Source organism: Piliocolobus tephrosceles, chromosome 5, assembly GCF_002776525.5.
Source record: "Piliocolobus tephrosceles isolate RC106 chromosome 5, ASM277652v3, whole genome shotgun sequence".
NCBI lineage: Eukaryota > Metazoa > Chordata > Mammalia > Primates > Cercopithecidae > Piliocolobus > Piliocolobus tephrosceles.
The window spans coordinates 60,440,928-60,455,460 of NC_045438.1; the positions used below are offsets into that span (position 1 = coordinate 60,440,928).

A 14,533-nucleotide genomic window follows, 5' to 3' on the forward strand; every position below is an offset into this window, starting at 1 on the left:
ATCCAATCAGCTATTCTATGCCTTTTAATTGGAGAACCGAGTCCTCTTACATTCAGTGTTATTATTGATAAAGCAAGGACTTCCTACTACCATTTTGTTGCTTATTTTCTGGTTGTTTTGTATCTCCTTCCTTCTTTATTGTCTTTCTTTGTGTTAAGTGACTTTATCTGGTAGTATATTTTAGTTTGTTGCTTTTAATTTTTGGTAAATCCATTACAGATTTTTGCATTGTGGTTACCATGAGGCTTACAAAAAACATAGATAGATATAGCAAGTTGTTTGCAGAGATGACAACTTATCTTAGATCACAAAGAACAGAAGCAAAGAAAAAATATTCTACACTTTAACTCCATCCCCCCACATACCAACTTCCAGTTGCTTCACTGCACTTCTTTTTTTTTTTTGAGACCAAGTCTGCACTGTCGCCCAGGCTGGAGTGCAGTGGTGCGATTACCTACCTCTTAACAGGTTGCTACAGCTATTACTGTTTTTGATAGTTGTCTTTTGGGCCTCATAGTAGAATTATGAGTGGACTGCATACTACAGTTATAGTATGAGAGTATTCTAGGTTTGTCTATGTACTTAATTTAACCAGTAAGTTTCATACCTTCAAATGTTTTCTTTTGGCACATTAGTGTTTTTGTTGTTGTTGTTGTTGTTCAGGCTGAAGAATTCCCTTTAACATTTCTTGTAAGATGAGTGTGGTGGTGCTAAATTTGCTCAGCTCTTACTTGTCTAGGAAAGACTATCTTTCCTTCATATTTGAGGGATAACTTTGTGGATACAATATTCTTAGATGATTTTTTTTTTCTTTCAGCACTTTGAAAATGTCACCCCAGTCCCTCCTGGTCATCTTACTACCTCCTGGCCTGTACAGTTTCCATTGAGAAGTCTGCTGCCAGATGGATTGGAGATGCTTCATGTATGTTATTTGCTTCTTTTCTCTTGCTGCTTTTGGGATTCTTTTTTTGTCCTTGACCTTTGAGAGCTTGATTATTCTATGGGGTATTATTTGGGGTGAAACTGTTATTTGGGGTGAAACTGTTTGGTATTCTCTGACCTTCCTGTACCTGGATATCTATCTCTTTCTCAAGTTTTGGAAAGTTTTGTTAGTATTTCTTAAAACAAGCTTCCTACTCCTTACTCTTATTCAATTCCCTCTTGAACACAGGTAATTCTTAGCTTTGATCTTTTGGGGTAATTTTCTATATCTTGTAAACAGTCTTTGTTTTTTCTCATTCTTTTCTCTCCTCAGACTGTGTATTTTCAAATAGTCTGTCTTTGTCTTCATGTTCACTGATTCTTTCCTCTGCTTGATTCATTCTGTTGTTGAAAGCCTCTAATACATTTTTCAGTTCAACAAATGTATTACTCAGCTCCAAGATTTCTGCTTGATTTTTACAAATTATTTCAATTTCCTTGTTAAATTTCTCTAACAAATTTCTAAATTGCTTTTCTGTGTTATATTAGATGTCACCGAATTTCCTTAAAACTGCTATTTAGAATTTTTGGTCAGAGAGCTCACATCCTGCCATCTCATTAGGGCCAGTTACTGATTCCTTGCTTTGTCCCTTCAGGTAGGTAGGTCATGGTTCCTCGTTTGCTATTGTTTCATGTGGATATATGTCTATGTCTCTGCACTGAAGGATTATTTAGTCCAGTCTTCTCTGTCTGGCTTGTTTTTGCTTTTTATTGGATATATTTTCTTAGAAATCCTTTTTTTTTTTTTTTCCCTTTTTTGAGACAGAGTCTCACTCTGTCACCCTGGCTGGAGTGCACTGGTGTGATCTTGGCTCACTGCAACCTCTGCCTCCTGGGTTCAAGCGATTCTCCTGACTCAGCCTCTCAAGTAGCTGGGCTTACAGGTGCCTGCCACCACACCTGGCTAATTTTTGTATTTTTAGTAGACATGGGGTTTCATCATATTGGTCAGGCTGGTCTCGAACTAATGACCTCAAGCTATCTGCCTGCCTCGGCCTCCCAAAGTGCTGGGATTATAGGCATGAGACACTGCGCCCTGCCAGAGATCCTTTATCACTAGATTGCTGCCTCCTTTTTGGCTCTAGGTGGTGCCTTAAGGCCAGGTTCACCCTGCCTGATGATCAGAGCACTGCCCATCCTGAATAGGGGAGGTCCCAAAGGGGATATACTGGTAGTGGGACTGGCTAGGTGTCTATGCCCAGGGGACCGGTACAATGTTATCTGCTACAGGGTGGTGCTGCTGAACAGCCACTCTCATTTGGTGCTTCCTTTGGTTGAGTTATACAATAGAGTGGCCAGGGCTGGGGATGGTAGTCTCACCTCCCCATTTTGTCTTTGGCTGTACTCAGGGGTATCTCTCTTTTCAGGAACACATGATGCTTCTTGTGGGCTGAATTTCCTGCCAGGGAACCCAACATGGTAGGGAAACTAGTTGTCCACCTTGATCTTTCTCCAGTGCAGAAATCACAAGTTAGAGATAAATCCTTGTGATGGTTAATACTCAGTGTCAACTTGACTGTATTGAAGGATACTAAGTACTGATCCTAGGTGTATCTCAGGGTGTTGCCAAAAGAGACTATCATCTGAGTCAGCAGGCTTGGAAAGGCAGACCCACCCTTAACTGGGGTGGGCACAGTCTAATCAGCTGCCAGAGTGGCTAGAATATAAGCAGGCAGAAAAATGTGAAAAGAGAGACTGGCCTAGCCTCCCAGCCCACATCTTTCTCCTGCGCTGGATGCTTCCTGCCCTCGATCTTTGAACTCCAAGTTCTTCAGTTTTGGAACCTGGACTACCTCTCCTTGCTCCTCAGCCTGCAGATGGTCTATTGTGGGACCTTGTGATTGTGTGAGTTAATACTTAATACATTCTACTGCATATATATATCTGTTCCATTCGTTCTGTCCCTCTAGAGAACCCTAATACAATCCTCCACATCCTTAGTGCCAGGCAGACTAGAAGGAGAGATACTGTAGACATGAACGTCTGATTCTCCTACCATCTCCTTGGAGCTTTTTCACTTTTCTGTAGCCCTGGGAAGTGCCTCCTCCTTCTACTTGACATCTAGAATATTGCTGGTTGTAATCTCCGCACTGTACGTTTGTTCTTGATTTTCTTTTGCAGGGGTGTGAAGCCAGCCTGCTTCTATGCTGCTATTTTGGAACTCCTGAAAAATATTTTCACTGGATTAGAATTAGAGCTTGATAGTTTTTTCCTTTAAGGACTTGGAAAATATTGTGCCACTTTCTTGTCTCCATGTTTTAGGTAAGAAATCCACTGCCATTTAAATCATCATTCTCCTTTAGCTAACGTGTAATTTCTTTCTGGCTGATTTCAAAATGTTTTGTTTTTAATTTTCAAAAGTTTGATCTTGATTTGTCTCGGGTAGATTTCTCTGGGTTTATCCTCTTCGGCGGAGTCACTTGGTTTCTTGGATCTGCAGGCCTTTTGCCTACAGATCCAAGATTTCCATCTCCTAGTTTTCCTCCTCTCCTTCTAGGATTCCAACAACATGAATGTAAATCTTTGTGATTGTTCTTCAGCTTTCTCAGGCTTTTTATTTATTTATTTGGTCTATTTTCTCTCTGTTCAGCTGGATAACTTCCATTCTTCATTGATTTTTCTTCAAGTTCATTGATTGTTCCCTATGTCATTTCCAATGTACTACTGAGTCCATCCAGTGAGTTTTTTATTTTAGTTATTGTATTTTTCAGTTCTATAAGTTTCCATTTGGTTCACTTTTGTATCTTGTATTTCTTTGCTAAGATTTTTGTTTGTTTGTTTGTTTCAAGAGTGTCTATAATTGTCCACTTTTCACTGAAACATGTTTGATTGTTGCTTTAAAATCTTTGTCAGGTAATTCCCACATCTGAGTCATCTTGTTTTGTCATTTCTTGATTGTCTTTTCTTGTGCAAGTTGTGACTGTCCTGATTCTTGTATGATGAGTGATTTTGGTTTGTATCCTGGCTATTTTGGGTATTATATTTTAAGACTTTGGATCCTATGTAATTTTTCAGTAGAAAGTCACCCTTTTTGTTTAGTGCACAAGCCTGCGTGGGGTTAGAAGTTCAACTTCCTGGTGGGTCCCAAAGACACCACCTCAACAAAAGCAGAGGGTCAACCTGTACCAACACATCGGTGCCAGGTAGGGGTGGTAGTTCAGCTCCTTCTAGGCTCTGTTGACACTGGTGGTGGTGTCTGGAGAGTGCAGCATTGACTAGCACTGCCTCATACCACCTTGTTACTGCCAGATAGGACTGCAATTCAGCTACCCACTGGATTTGCTGGCACCACCACAGAAAGAGTGGGGCACTGACTTGTGCCATCTCCTACTACCTCACTGGCACTGGGTGAAGGTGAAAGTCCAGCTTCCTGCTCCACCCTTGTTGATACCACCTCAGTGGGAGAAGCAGGGAATCCCTGGAGGTTCTAATGCAGGAGATCCAGGATAGGGTTGAAGCGTATATACATATATATATATATGTATGTTTAATAAGTTAACCATTGCTTCAGACTAATAGATGTTCCCCAACTTATGTGGTTTATGACTTTTCAGCTTTATGATGATACAAAAGTATCCACAGAGAATGTACTTTGAATACTCATACAACCATTCTATTTTTCACTTTAATATTTAATAAATTATATGAGATATTCAACACTTTATTATAAAATAGGCTTTGTGTTAGATGATTTTTCCCAATGGTAGGCTAATGTAAGTGTTCTGAGCACTTATTTTTTTGAGACAGAGTCTCGTTCTGGGAACATACCTTACTTAGGTGGATTCTTCACATACCTCATTTGACATTCAACAACATTCTCTCTAATGTGGATTTGAATGCTATTATTCATCTTTAACTTCTTTTTAATCACTTATTTCTTGATACTCCCTGCCTCAGACTCCGATTCAGGCACACTGAGCTTCCCTCAATTCCTTAACATTCTAGGTTGTGTTTTTGTTTTTGTTTTTTGAGACAGGGTTTCCCTCTGTCACCCAGGCTGGAGTGCAGTGGTGTGATCACAGCTCACTGCAGCTTTGTCCTCCTGGGTTCAATCAATCCTTCTGCCTCAGCCTCCCAAGTAGTTGGGACTGCAGGTGCGTGCCACCATGCCCAGCTAATTTTTGGGGTTTTTTTTTTCTTTTTTTTTTTTTTGTAGAGATAGGGTTTTGCCACTTTGCCCAGGCTGGTCTCAAGCACCTGGGCTCAGGCGATCTGCCCACCTTGGCCTCCCAAAGTACTGGGATTACAGGTGTGAGCCACCATGCCTGGCCTCTGAGCATATTTAAAGTAGGCTATGCTATGCTCTGGTGTTTGGCAGGTTTGGTGTTTTAAATCCATTTTCAATGTTCAGTGAGTTTATTGGGACATAACCTCATCCTAAGTAGAGAAGCATCTCTATCATCATCTTGTATTAGGCACTTATATGTCATATACAGTTTAGAGATTCACCTGTATTTCATTTCTGTGCCAAGAACTCACCACCCTTAATATCATACCATGTCTTACTCATCTCTGTATCCTAGGTACCCATAACAGGACCTAAAAGTCAATAAATATTTGTTGAGTGAATTAAAGAAGCAGAATTCAGACTTTTTGATTAAATAATGATAATTGTATTAGAGTATGAGATAATCTAAACAAACCTAGATGCAATCAACAAGGGCTACTCAAAATGTGGGCCTCTGGCTAGTATGTCTATAAACTATTTGAACTGGTCTGTAACAATTTAAGTATAGAAATTGAGAGTAAAAGTTTAGCAATGTTTAGAATGGCAGAGTTCTGTTGAATCTAATGCAAAATTGGGGCTTTTTCTTTTTTTAGTTAATTCTTTTTTTGTGGTAAAATACACATAATGTAAAATTTATCACCTTAACCATTTTTAAGTATAAAATTCAGTGGTATTAATCACATTCACATTGTTCTATCACTGTCACCATCCTCTATCTCTGGAACTCTTTTCCCCTTGCAAAACCGAAACTCTACACTCATTAAACAATAACTCCTTCCCTGGCTCCCTCATCCCCCAGCTCCTGGAAACTCATTGGGCTTCCATTTGTATGTCTTTTTTAAAACTTCATTTTTATAGTAATTCATCTTTATTTTATGAATGTTTTAGTCTGCAATGGATTAGAAATTAACACAAAGAAACTGATCCTTCCCCACAGATAATGTGAGAACAGGGTGTTAGACTATTCAAACTTAACTTACCAGTGGCCCTGTCTGGAGTGCATAAGTGTTGCCTCGAATTACCCTTCTGTCATACATTATGTTTCCATAACGCATAGGTTCTTCATCACTGTAAAACAGAAAATTCTGTATAACCACTTTAATAGAGTATTGGTATCTATGAAGTAACTCATTTTCAATAGGATTTAGACTAAAATAAATATATTTTAAGAAAATAAATTTCTGTTTTAGTGTGGTCCATAAAATAAGGAGGTAAATGGATACAATTTATGTAATGCTTACTATATGCCAGGTCCTTCATGTACATTATTTATTTATTATTCACAATAAGCTGCCAAGTTGGGAATTATGATTCCTTTTTCAGAAGGGGAAACAGACTCAGGAGTCTGCCCAAGGTCACCTTGCTAGTAAGTGGCAGGGCTAGATTTAGACTGTAAATCTGTATGACTTTGGTAAATATGAAAATGGCCCACTTGAAAAGGGGCCTTCTTTAAAGGACTGAAAAAAGCTTGATTCAAAGATTGAAAAGTTACACTAATAAAAAAATGAGGCTTAAAAATTAAGTCAATTTTCTAATTGTTCTTTAAACCCAAACTTTTTTAAAGTTATTGTTTAAAATGTTAATAAAATTTTTCAGCCTGGCCAACATGGTGAAACATCATCTCTACTAAAAATACAAAATTAGCCAGACCTGGTGGCCTGCACCTGTAATCCCAGCTGCTCTGGTGCCTGAGGCATGAGAATGGTTTCAGCCCAGGAGGCAGAGGTTGCCGTGAGCTGAGATCAGGCTACTGAACTCCAGCCTGGGAGACAGAGAGAGACTTTGTCTCAAAAAATAAATAGATAAATAAATAAAATAAAATATTGATTTCAGGGATCAGAATGATTGCTAGTAAAAAATACAAAAACACAGTTGATATTTTCATTCAAAGTTATTTAAATGGTATATATTGTTTATAGCTAAGAAACTAAACATTGCCCTACACCAACAACAGTATTCTATGGGAAATAATTCTGAGTGGGGTATAAGTTGCTTTTTTATCATATATTGAAGCCACTATTGAACATTCTAACATGTTTCATTGCTTGTATTAATTGATCTCTGGGCAGTGTTAAGCCCAGCTGGCCACTCCTTTACTGAAGCATTCTCTTTCCTAGGCCTCTGTGTTACCACCATAATCTTCTGATTGTTTTTCTACTACTTCTCTAACGCCTTTTTCTTAGCCTTTGTTTGCAGTTCCTCCCATACTGGAGGATTTCCTCCAGGCTCAGCCTTCTCTTGTCCTTAGTTGACCTCATCCATTTTCAAGACTTCAGTTATAATCCATATACCTAAAACTCCCATTTTTTTTTTTTTTTTTGAGACGGAGTCTCGCTCTGTCGCCCAGGCTGGAGTGCAGTGGCGTGATCTTGGCTCACTGCAAGCTCCATCTCCCGTGTTCACGCCATTCTCCTGCCTCAGCCTCCTGAGTAGCTGGGACTACAGGCACCCGCCACCACACCCGGCTAATTTTTTTGTATTTTTAGTAGAGACGGGGTTTCACTGTGTTCGCCAGGATGGTCTTGATCTCCTGACCTCGTGATCCGCCCGCCTCGGCCTCCCAAAGTGCTGGGATTACAGGCGTGAACCACCCTGGCCAAAACTCCCAATTTCTATTTAGCCAAGAACTCTTCTCTCAACTCTAGGCATATCCAGTTGCCCAATGACATCTCACTATGTTATCTGGAAGGCAACCTCAGAATTGAACTAATTATTACTCTTCCATTCCAAATCATTACTTCTTCAGTGTTTCTTATTTCATTAAATGGTACTACTAACCACGTAGTTGGCTTAAAATAACACATTTATTCTCAGAATTCTGCAGTTCAGATGTTCAAAATGGGTGTCAACAGGGCTGCACTCCTCCTGGAGGTCCTGGGGAGAACGTTTCTTTGCCTTTTCCAGGCTCTAGAGACTGCCCTCATTCCCTGGCTTGTGGTCGCCTTCCAGTCAGCATTTGTGTGATTCTGACCTTTGCTTCTAATGACACATCTCCTTCTATGACTCAGACTCCTGTGCCTTCTTTTTTCACTTGTTTTTTTTTTTTTTTTGAGATGCAGTCTTGCTCTGTTGCCCAGGTTAGAATGCAGTGGCACAATCTCAGCTCAATGCAAGCTTCGCCTCCTGGGTTCACACCATTCTCCTGCATCAGCCTCCATTGTAGCTGAGACTACAGGCGCCCCCACCATGCCCAGCTAATTTTTTTTTTTTTTTGTATTTTTTTAGTAGAGACTGCATTTCACCGCATTAGTCAGGATGGTCTCCATCTCCTGACCTCGTGATCCGCCCACCTCGGCCTCCCAGTGCTGGAATTCCAGGCGTGAGCCACTGCACCCTGCCTTCTTCTTTCACTTTGAAGACTCCATTGTGATTCTACTGGGTCCACCTGGATAAGCCAGGCTAATTTCCCATCTCAAGATCTCCCATCTCAAGATCCTTAATGTAATCACATCTCAAAGTCCATTTTACCACATAGCATGTTCACAGGTTCTGGGGACGAGGAAGAGGACATCTTTGGGGAATCATTATTCTGCCCACTATAGTGATTTTAAACCTTATTTGATCTGAGTTTTAAAAAAAATGTTCTAAGGTATGTTCTAAGGTTTTAATTCATTTGCATTAAAATGTTATTTTATTAGAAGGGCTATACAGCCTTTACCAAAGGATTTGTAAAATGAGGATGTCATTATCACAATTGTCTTTTGACACATGCCTAAAGGTGAATTTAATGGTGTTTATGATCACCCAACTACCAAGAAATACATAAAAGATGTATTACATTCTCTTGTTTGTAAATGAGAAGACTAGTATTCAAATGTTCTCTTTCAGCTTTATAATCCTATGAAAAGGAGGAAGTTCTTGACTGACATTAGACTTGTGTTAAATTTCTAGACCCTTTCAAAGGAAAAATCAGATACTCCCATTTCTGTATAACTGACTTCTCATACCTAAGTAAAACTTCACAGCTTTCCAATTAAGTTTCATCTTCTGGTTTCAGCCCAGTTATATATAGCCAATCAAGATAATCTGGAATCTTGACTCCCTTCAATCCATTCCAGCCATGAAAAACTGAAGATTTATCCAGTTCAACATAAAATTTTGAACAGGAAACAACTAAAAGGCATTCTAGCATAGAGACAGACTGACACAAAAGCATACTCTTTTTGGATATGGTCATCTAGTTACTCACCAGCAAGTACTGAAAGTACTAAAAGTACTGCTGTGGTTTGGATGTGGTTTGTCATCCCCACTAAAACTCACATGGAAATTTAATTTCCAATATGGCAGTGTTGGGAAGAGGGGCCTAGTGGGAGGTGTTTGGATCATGGGTAGATCCCTCATGAATAGCTTGGCACCAGTTCTCGCAGTAGTGAGGGAGCTCTTACTCTCAAGAGACTGGATTAAGTTCTCATAGGACTAGTTCCCGAAAGAGCGGGTTGTTACAAAATGAGGTACTTCCTCCTGCTTGGCCACTTCCCACGTATCTGCTTCCCCTTTGACCTTCTCCATCATGTTATGATACAACAAGAAAAGCCCTCACTAGAAGGCAAGCAGATGCCAGCACCATGCTCTTGTACTTCTCAGTCTGCAGAGCTGTGAGCTAAATACATCTCTTTATATAGACTATCCAGTTTCAGATACTCTGTTAGAGCAACATGAAATGGAATAAGACAAATACTCTCCTGAACACTTTTTTTTTTTTTTTTTTCTGACACCGAGTTTCACTTTGTTGCCCAGGCTGGAGTGCAGTGGCATGATCTTGGCTCACTGCAACCTCTGCCTTCCGGGTTTAAGTGATCCTCCTGCCTCAGCCTCCGACATACCTGAGATTACAGGCACGTGCCACCATGCCCAGCTACTCTCCTGAACACTTAAAAAATATTTTATTCATAAGGATATCAGAGGAGAATATTATCCTTACCCATAAGCAAATTATGGATAAAATATCAGTATTTTATCCATTAGGATATCAATGATTATGATTTGTAAGATACTACTTTCTCAAAATTGAGATTTTTCTGTCTTGTGCATTACTCAGATATACTTAGCAACTAATCAACAGATTACTTCAATATACTAATCAACTATCAAAAAAGTTGTTCCTAATGAACCATCCTTGATTCTTGTTTCTAATTTGTTGGTCTGATTGGATAGTGATTTGTAAGCAACTACTTAAAGGCACCAGAAAGTGTTTTTGGAAGGATTAGAAAATTTTAAAATTGAATCCTTTTCTAACATAAATAATCACTCTTCAAATTTAAATTTTCTATTTTAGTTTTCTCACAGTGATAGACATCTCTTACAAAAGAATTTGTCAGAACAAGATAATTATGAATTTAGAAACAGTGTTTGAACCAAGCATCAATAATTACATTGTTGATGTTCAATCATCAATTCGACAATTCGTATTAAGTGCTTACTATGTACCAGGCACTGTACTAGGTGAATAAAAGATGCAAAGGTTCCTGTATCCATGGAACTTGCATTCCTGTAAAGGTCTGCTGAATTCAACATTTGAGGCTTATGGAAATAATTTTAGAGAACCGTTTAACTTTAAGAGAACTTTAAGAGCTTATATATATATTTTTCTTTCCTATGTATGTATGAATATTTGCAACTGTTCATCGATGTAAAAACACAGTCTGCCGGCCAGGCACAGTGACTCACGCTTGTAATCCCAGCACTCTGGGAGGCCGAGGCGGGCGGATCACTTGAGGCCAAGAGTTTGAGACCAGCCTGGTCAACGTGGCAAAACCCTGTCTCTACTAAAAATACAAAAATTAGCCGGGCGTGGTGACGGGCGCCTGTAGTCCCAGCTACTTGGGAGGCTGAGGCAGGAGAATCGTTTGAACCCTGGGCCAGGGGAGCGGGGGCGGGGTGGAGGTTGCAGTAAGCGGAGATCGTGTCATTGCGGTCCAGCCTGGGCGATAAGAGCGAAACTCCATCTCAAAACAACCACCACCACCACCAGTACCACAAAAAACCAATACGTGGTCCTGCATGGAAGAATAATCTTACTCCTGCTCAAAGCCTGCAGAAGAGATTTACTCGGCCCCCATTTTGGATATGCTATTGTTGGATATCCTTGCACCGCAGTTCCCTCATCTGCATAACGGAGTTATAAAACCAACTTCACAGCACTGTGGATTAAGTAAGAAAACGTATATGAATGCCCCCAGTAAGGTGCTCAGCACGTAGCTGGCCCTCAATACACACTGGTACAATTCAAATTTGTGAAATGAGCCAATTCGTGTACCTGTTAAGGACCACGGCAGCAACTCAGTATCACTAAAAGTTAACTGGTGCCCAATGCATGCCCCTTCCTGCTTCACTCCTCCACACCAAGGGAGATTCCTTAGGGCAGAACTTTTATTTCAGCAGAGTGCAGCCAAGGGAAGACAGCATAAGTAGCTTTTGCCAGGGCGAAGGGGCCAGACCCCGGCCCGGGGATGGGGTGCAAGTATGGACCACACAAGGGCTAGTCTGGTCACTCACGGCTGCGTCAGGCTGTCCCGGTAACGGCTGCGCTGGCAGGGCAGTGCTCGGGGCCGGCTGGTGTAGGTGTAGGTGCTCGGGGCCCGAGAGGTGCCATCAGTCAGCGCCGAAGTCATGTCCGGGGGCAGACTGCCTCCCTTTCGGTGGAACTTGGCTTTGAAGCAGGTGGGTGCTAAGGTGTCGTGGGACCCGGAGAGATGTAAGTAGTGCCAAGGGCAAGGATTCCGCGACGCGAAGAGAAGCGACAACAAGGGAGGCGGGCGGGACCGGAGGTTACCAGCGTAGGAGGTGGGAGCTACACTGGGCTCGCTCCCAGCACCACAGACAGCAGCTGCAGCGGCCGCATCGGTTGCCCAGCAACCCGGGGCTCTGCGCTGGAATTCCGGACACTTCCGGCCCGCGGGTTTCCGGGAAAGGACCGCGGCGCAAGGCTCTTCCGGCTCTTGACTCCGCCCAGCCGCGCCCCCGGGTAGGTGCGCCTGCGCTTTGGGAGGCTCTTGGCTAGGTAGGCGGTCTTGGCTGACTTGACCGTCTTTCTTGAGGCCTGCGGGGCAATGGTGGCTGTCCTCGGCCCCGCTCTGGGATGTGGTTTTGCAGGGCTGGTGTTGGCGCCATTCTCGCAGGCCCACGTGCTCCTGCTCTTCCAGGGCGTCCTTGGCTGTTTCTCCTGCCGCGGCGCCGCAGCGCTCCCAGGCCGCCCCCGCAATGACAAACCCCTAGCAGCCAGGCTCCCAGCTCTGTTACGTGCCCGGGCAGGGAAGGGCTTCCTGATGTCTCCCGGCTCCTCCACTTCCCCCGCCCCAGGGGCGGGCTGCCGCCGCCCTCTGCCGCTGCGTCCGTCCAGTTCCTCACCTGCCTTCTCTGCTCACCGCTGTGTCCTTAGCAATCGGAGGACCCTTGGCACACGGAGCGACAAGGGCCGCCCCAACAGACATCTCATTTTGGGAAAGAAGTGGGCAATTTATTGAGTCTTAAAAAATATAAAGGAATAGTTCCCCTTAATTAGGCTCCCAGCTCTGAAGAATAAATCTAGTATCGCGGGGTGGGGCTGCGCTTAAAAACGCAGACGCTTTGTTTTTAGTATCGGCAACGTTAAAACTCTTGTATCTTGTGAGAGTGAATGTGTATCCCTCGTGATCAGTTATTTGCATTTGCAGTTACACCTTCATTCAGCTGTCTGGATTTGAATCCAGATTCTACAATGTACTAGCTCCGAAACCTCAGGCAAGTTAAATGTTTTTGTGCTTCATTTTCCTAATCCACAAAGTGGCAATGGAAGAATTTATCTATTTAGGTTTTGTCTTGAGGATTAAAACCATTAATACTTAGAGCTGTGCCTGGTAAATGGTAAGCCTTTATATGAAAATCTGGACCCAATCTCCACTTTAAAATCTATGACATAAAGCAGATGTAGGCATTCTATAAGTAACACCAACATAAAGGTATATGGTAAATTCTAGAGACGAAAACACTCCCAAAAGATTTTAGGTCTGATCATTTAATTTTGAGGTAATTTCTGAAAGGGCTACAGGAGAAAGTGACATTTAAATTGTGTTTGATGAATGATAGTATTTTAACTGGCCAGCCTCTTGGGGGTCGTACATTCGGAATGGCTTGACCAAAGGCTCAAAAAGTGCAAGGTGTATTTGGAAAACTGTAAGCAAGACCTGTGTAGATAAGTTTTAGAAATATCTAGAGAAGAAAAGGCTGGCACCACATCGTGGAAACCATAAAAACTAGCATATTAATTAGAATATTTTTTCCCTCAAGTAACAAAAAAACCAATTCCAAGTGGCTGAAATAATAAGGACTGTCTCCTTCAGGTGACAGTCCTGAAATAATAAGGAATTCATTATTTTACACCCCCCAGGTTGGTTAACCTGGAGGTTAACTTGGGGCCTCAGCACATTATCAACAACGCATTTTTTCCCCTGCCTTTCCACTCTGTCACCTGGGTTGTTGGCTTCAACAAGGTATTAATAGAAGTATCTTCTCTTTTGTCTTTATTGGAAGAGCAAAACCCCATCGTGAACTCCCAACTGACCAGAATTACATCATATTGACTTAAGCTTAGGATCTGTATGTAAGACCACCATGTTTGAGTTAGACCAGCTAACCAGTCTTTCCGGGCCTCCAAGAAACGCTTGGCCAGGGAGGAGATGAATGAATTCTGTTAGAAGGATGTTGGGGCAGAATAGAATGGGTATTGAGTGGGTAACTGTCAGGCCTCTGAGCTAAAGCTAAGCCATCATATCCCCTGTGACCTGCATGTATATGCCCAGATGGCCTGAAGTAACTGAAGAATCACAAAAGAAGTGAAAATGACCCATTCCTGCCTTAACTGATGACATTCCACCACAAAACAAGGGAAAATGGCCAGTCCTTGCCTTAAGTGATGACATTACCTTGTGAAATTACTTTTCCTAGCTCATGCTGGCTCAAAAAAGCTCCCCCACTGAGCACCTTGTGACCCCCCCCACTCCTGCCCGCCCTACCCAAATCTTATAAAACGGCCCCACCTCTATCTCCCTTCACTGACTCTCTTTCTGGACTCAGCCCGCCCGCATCCAAGTGAGTAAAAAGCTTTATTACTCACACAAATCCTGTTTGTTGGTTTCTTCACACAGACACACGTGACATTTTGGTGCCGTGACTTGGATCGGGGGACCTCCCTTGGGAGATCAATCCCCTGTCCTCCTAGTCTTTGCTCTGTGAGAAAGATCCACCTACGAACTTGGATCCTCAGACCGGCCAGCCCAAGGAACATCTCACCAATTTTAAATCCGGTAAGCGGCCTCTTTTTACTCTCTTCTCCAACCTCTCCCACTA

The 14,533-nt window shown here is 42.1% G+C and overlaps 1 protein-coding gene across 2 annotated transcripts in view; it reads right to left on the reverse strand.

Moving 5' to 3' along the window:
* RSPH3 (radial spoke head 3) overlaps positions 1-12,465 on the reverse strand; it is a 29,153-nt gene extending 16,688 nt beyond the window's left edge. The window contains exons 1-2 of one of the 2 annotated variants that reach the window (XM_023206036.3): positions 11,705-12,465; positions 6,190-6,277 (exon numbers count right to left, since the gene is read on the reverse strand). In XM_023206036.3, the coding sequence (XP_023061804.1) occupies positions 6,190-6,277; positions 11,705-11,820 (204 nt within the window). In that variant the 5' untranslated portion in view covers positions 11,821-12,465. Of the gene's footprint in view, positions 1-6,189; positions 6,278-11,465; positions 11,605-11,704 lie in introns of those variants that run through there. The other variant, XM_023206038.2, reaches the window with a different exon arrangement.
* Positions 12,466-14,533: the final 2,068 nt, after the last annotated feature.